The sequence below is a fragment of the Hyperoodon ampullatus genome, assembly GCF_949752795.1.
Source record: "Hyperoodon ampullatus genome assembly, chromosome: 3".
Lineage (NCBI taxonomy): Eukaryota > Metazoa > Chordata > Mammalia > Artiodactyla > Ziphiidae > Hyperoodon > Hyperoodon ampullatus.
This window is the reverse complement of record NC_136916.1, coordinates 118,763,889-118,769,888: the sequence shown is the minus strand read 5'-3', so window position 1 is coordinate 118,769,888 and position 6,000 is coordinate 118,763,889. Positions and strand designations below refer to the sequence as shown.

The following is a 6,000-nucleotide window of genomic DNA, read 5'->3' as shown; positions in this document are numbered from 1 at the left end:
GTCAAGAAAGTCAGACACAGTTTGACAGTGAACTTAATCTGTTTCCTTACTGCAGTATATTTTATAGGCATATTTAGTACAGTGTCTTCAGGACTGAACACTTATAAGTTTGATCAAATGTATAATAATTGCATTGAAATGTGTAGGATTTGCAGTAGAGAGTTTATATGACTAAAAAGTAAATATATATTTCAGATACCTGAGTTTGTGCATTAAAATGCCCCTTCGTTAATAATCTGATAGTCAAGAAACTGGTGGCTTCCAAAGTACAAGCATTCTCCAAAACTATATTTAGAAAACAATATACATTAGAAAACAATACACAATAAACATTAAAAATAAGTATATTAAGTATATTAAGATTTCTGCAAAGAAATATCAATAGGACACAATATTTTAATATTTCTTAAAAATATATATTTATCATTGTCCAATTCTATTTATGAAATCCTACATTAAAAATAACTTCAACCTTTATAAATTTAAAGTACATAATAAAAAAGAAAAGAAAACCTTTTCAAAAAAAGTTATTCTAGTAAAAGGATTACAAAAAATTTGGTAACTTGAGATGCTATTCTGGAACGTATGCTACTAGTTCAAATGTGCAAGCTCCAACTTAACAAATGTTTAAAATATTTGAGTTTTTAAAACACTGCCAAAATAAACCACATCTTTTCTAGAGGTGACATATTTAGCTAAGCATGAGCAATATAAATCTTTCAACCATTTCATGTATTTATTTAAAAGCCTCAGAAACCACATGCATTTGTAAAAAAGATGAACAAAATGCTGAAACCACTGAAGCCTAACAATTGACTTATAAATCAATTTTTTAGAAAGACAAATGTATTAGTGTGTATATGTGTCTGTGTATTTATATATCTCTATATATCTCAATACGAATAGATAGACAGGTTAGCTGAAAATAGTAGTTATCAACAACACAATAATGTCTTGTGAAAAATTGGGGGTCTATACAAACCTTATGCCAGAAGACAATTGTATAGGCCATGGCTATTTTATCATTATAATGCCTCACTAATCATGAGTATTTAAAGACAGACACTTCAATAATTATCTTAAAAAATATACTATCTACAAAATGGTTTTTTATGCAACTTTATTCAATATTAAAACTATAAATTTTTAATATTCTAACTTTTTTTGTGCAATAAACTAATTCTATTGGTAAGTGACCAGATAAGATTTATCAGTTTATTTGAATACTGAAATATACAAAGGATCAACTTTCTCACTGAAAAAAGAAAAATATTTTAAATAATTTTAACATAATGGCTTATTTATAAAAGTAGAATGAAAATGTCTCACATATTAATAATTAACTAATAACTTCGCTATAACTGCTTAGGCTTTGCTTATAAGCAACTCAGGCTATTTTTTATCAACAATGAATTGTCACAATATTCCTAATTAGTGAAGGCTAAGGCTAAGGCTGCCACTATTAACACTATAGAGAGGTAGTAATAATGGGATGCTATTTGCATATGCAGCTCATATTATAGTACTTCATTGAAAGAAATGTGTAGAAAATTCACACATATATGTATAAAAGAAATGGTACAATAATAAAATAAATTGCAGGAGTTAAAATCTTTGATTTTTAATTTTTTTTTTAATGAAAGGTCTGGAGACCTACGGTTGCATGGAGTTTAGTCTTAAGACCTCAGCTGTAAGTCCTAGTCAGTCCTTGGCAAATTCCTAGCCCCGCTGAGAGTGTTTCCTTGCTTGCAAAATGTACTACTACTACTACTTCTAGAATTACTATCATCATTATCATTATTACGTGGTTGATATATATATTATTATTATATGATTGTTGATAGGATCAAATAAAAATACAGATGGGAAAGGACTTTGTAAATCATCGAGTGATACACGTTTATATGATCTTTTCTGCTTTTCCTCTGAACTACTTATTTTTTACAAGGGAAAGTAAATTCTCATGTTACTACAGGAATTAGATTTGATGTTTTTTTTTTAATTTTTTTTTCTTATTTATTTAGATTTGATGTTTAAAGTAAACTCAAAGCAACCTCTCTGGGCAGTGGTGGAATACTTCAGATGTTGCATTATAATTGAATATGTAAAGAACTGATCTTCAGCGGGTAAGCTTATTCCTCCATACAACCCTCCCCGCCCCCCCCAAAAAAAGACTACTTGAAGCATTTGTAATTTTGTAGACAACTCATTTTCAAGGGGAAGTGGTAATTGGGGGAGATTACCTACACTGAGCAATAGTAGATGTCAGAATTGTTTTGTAAATTTAACGTTATAATATCAAATTCTATAACAGTTCTGGATATTGATTATAGGAACTAGTTGTGCTAATCTGATTGTATAGTTATAGAAAGAGATGTTTGGAAATTATAAAATGACTTTATTCTACACTTTGTGTTTTATAAAACCTCAAGCAAAATAACTCAATAAAGGTTTGTCTGTTCTTCAGGAATAATATGAAAATTCAAGTTTACTTGTGGTTTATTTGAAGAAGATTCAGGAATGGACTATTTTGTGACAAGAACTGTTTCTTTTTACTTACCCGCATGACTTGAAAGGTGCTCTTCCTTCACATAGGGAGCTGTTACATGTTTCAGTTAGAGCTCAGAGAGAAGACTATACGCATGACCAAATTATTCCAAATTTGTATAGTTATATAGTCACTGGTTTGTGAGAGGCTATAATTCTCTTTAGGACTGTAGAGTAAATCCAGTTAGTTTATTTTTAACCCCTATAGTTCCTTATTTTCTAATTCTCATAGTTAAAAAAAATTTTTAAGTAGGCAACATGAGTAAATTCTAAATTTGAACTCAGTGGGATGATTCTATCAGTTAATTCAATGGATTTAATAAGAAAGAAACAGAGCTTGTTTGCATCATGATTCTTTTGTTACCCTATGATAAAGCACCTTTATCATAGAGTAAAAAAAGTTCAAAGGCATTCAAAGGCATAATCTCCAATGGTGTATGTAATAAATTATTCTGTACTTGTCCTGAAAATAGGCAAAGGTAGATTTAGTTCAATCTTAAAGATAAATTAAAAAATTTTATGGACTTAGAAAATTTTTCACTTACCTACAAAATTTTCACTAATTCCATCTCTACTTGTCAATTTCATCCTGCTCCGCTCATTATTTTCTATCAGCTTCTCATCTATTCAATCTAAAAAAAAATTTTTTTTCCTATAGCCAAATACATGAATCTTAGTTTTATTCATAATTTCATATGATTAGAAGTGACTGCCATGATGTAATTATTTTAAATTATCCCTTAAATTAAAAAAAAGTAGGTATCCTGAACCAAATTGCAGGTTTACTTTTTTCCCCAAGGCTTTATATTTTTAATTATAATTTTTTTGTATATTATATATTAGATTCCCCTCCTCCATTACAAAAATTCAAATGATAATCTAAATAAAGATAATAAAAAAGAATACTTAATATGTTTGATGGCCTCTTGCCTTTTAGCATCATTCTGGCATATGCTAATTTTCAAGCCAAAAGTATCCCAGCCTATTAAACAGACTTGGCAATTTCTACAGCTTAAATAGAGTTTAGATCATTATTCAGACCCAACATTAAGAAAATATTGACACCATGAATTTATAAGTACACATTAACAATACCCTCTTTTTATTGAAAATAGTATGCATTATTTGTAGTGAAAGAAAAATCATGCCTTGATTAATGTAATTTTAATATACCAAACTCTTATTAAGGCAAATTATACATTTGATTCTTGGTATCTATACTTAATATTCTTTAAAACTAACAAAGATTACATGCATGCATTGAAGGAAGACTATACACTCTTATGTATGTGCTTCTCTCATTGGTTAAGAAATAAACTCTACATTGAAAAATGTATGTATTTGAAGTTTTGACCTAACACAGTGGATTAAGGTTTAGGCAATATTTACTTTGCTGTATTTTGATTCAGAAAGGGCCATATGTGAAGATATGATCCTGACCAACTTTACTATGTTTCTATAATGGTCTTTCAGCAAAAATATTTATATTAAATACAGTGAGATATAAAATAGTTACAAAATAAGCTGCAACTTTATAGCTACCCATTGGTAAAAGTCTGTAGTTAATACATTTGGATAAATAACTCAAGTCAGCAGCAAAGTGGTTAAACATTTGTGATTTGATTTTATCTCAGCTTGGAATGTGGTTGGAGTGTCCCACTTCTAACAACTGTTTGCTAAGTTAAGGCTTTAGTGTTTACACAGTGTTGAATGAAGCAGCCTGGTCACCAGATGTGATTGCTTCCCCAGACTGTCGTTTTTTTCTCAGTCAGATCACTGTCCTCATGGTCCCTGTTCCAACCTTCTTCCTCAGGACGTCCACCAGCCTTTCCAACCTAAGTTGGGGGCAGGGGGGGCAGGAGGGAAAAAATGATTATAAAAAGTGCAATTATTGTCAGGAATGTTTTGGCTGAAAAAGGACAGTATTTGCCTGTGACCAAGCACTCTCGGTAGTCATGTTAAGAAACAAAGCATTACTGTAAGTGAGAGACACGGGTACAGAGTGCCAAGTATTTGAGGTTAAAAAGACAGCAAAAACACAAACTTTAATCCAGATCTTCAGATTATGTCAGCATTAGAGGCTACATGAAAAATCTAAGATACTAATTTTAATACATTTACCTACTTGCATTACGGTTATGAATGAAATCATTACTATGCAATGACAAGATAGCATATTAAACGTAGAGCAGTTTCAAACTGATTTTCACCAAGAGTACATATTTCAATACATAAATACTATCAGCCTTAGATCTGTTACCTAGCTAAATAAGTAACATATTGGTATACTGTACAACTGTTATGCATGAAATTTCTTCTGTTTAAAGCCAGGTATTAGGTGGCTAGGTTGGAAAAACTTGATATCTCAATGGTATGAATATAACTTAAATGTATAAAAATGATTTGATGCTAATAAAACCAGACTTTCTGTACTACATTTTAAAAGTTTCTATTCCTGAGTAATATAAATAGGCTAGCAATGACTATATATGCTTCTGAGTCAAAGGTAAGTGATTTTTCAGTTGATTAAAAACTCACCAATTATACTGAAAATAGAGTAAAATATTCAGAAGTCATTGTGTAGGTTCTTAGACTACTCTATGGGAGGGAAATCACATTCACTGAATGAGTGAGAGTTTTGCTTGACAAAAGATGATGGAATCAGATCATTAATTGATTTTTTTCCTTATTATTTTCTTTACCGTAAGCATAAAACCTCAACAAAAAATCCTGCTTGGTGTTACAAACACAGAAATCTTCTTTATAAGTGAAAATCACACCCAGCAGTTTTCATATACACAAAGCTCCCTCCTCAAAGACTGGTGAGTGACACAGTCTAGTCTGCTCCAGCTTGCCTCATTTATATGGACCCATGCATGAGGGTCCTTTGCAAATAAACACAGCACAGAGCTAGACACTAAAGGAATGAGGGTATTCTTAGCGTCATACACACTGGTTTAGATGGACTAATTATATGCATGCAACACTGAAAACAGCTCAAGTTTATTGGATGATTCTGCATATATCAAGACTTCTGTTAATAGAAAACAGGAATATGAAACAAATAATTCAGTGCATAAAAATATCTTTGCCTTGAGAAATGTAGTAATGATCTTAGAGTAAAAAGGCAAATCTTGCTTAAATTTATTACTACAAATTTCTCAAATGTAAATTTTACACAAGTAATATACAACCACTAAACCAGCTTTAAGCTAGTGATGCAAATACTTGAACTAGAAGATTTACTGGACAATTCACTGTATTCACAGATAAGTCTGTATTAGTTGGACTTTCCCTAGTGATAAAAACTAGTGCTATTTTATACACTCTGAATATTATGATTCATAGGATTACATAGATCCTTTAGGACAAAGTTTCACTAAGTTGAATTGTGGAGGGGGGGAAGAAAAATGTCATTATGAAATTTTAACTGTACTGTAAAATATGATAATA

At 30.7% G+C, this 6,000-nt stretch overlaps 1 protein-coding gene across 1 annotated transcript in view; it reads right to left on the bottom strand.

Moving 5' to 3' along the window:
• Nucleotides 1-4,166: 4,166 nt before the first annotated feature.
• MIPOL1 (mirror-image polydactyly 1) overlaps nt 4,167-6,000 on the bottom strand; it is a gene marked incomplete at its 5' end in the record, with an annotated part of 262,383 nt that continues 260,549 nt past the window's right edge. Inside the window, one exon of the mRNA XM_079699165.1 lies at nt 4,167-4,382. Within this exon, the coding sequence (XP_079555291.1) occupies nt 4,316-4,382 (67 nt within the window). The 3' untranslated portion in view covers nt 4,167-4,315. The remainder of the gene's footprint in view (nt 4,383-6,000) is intronic.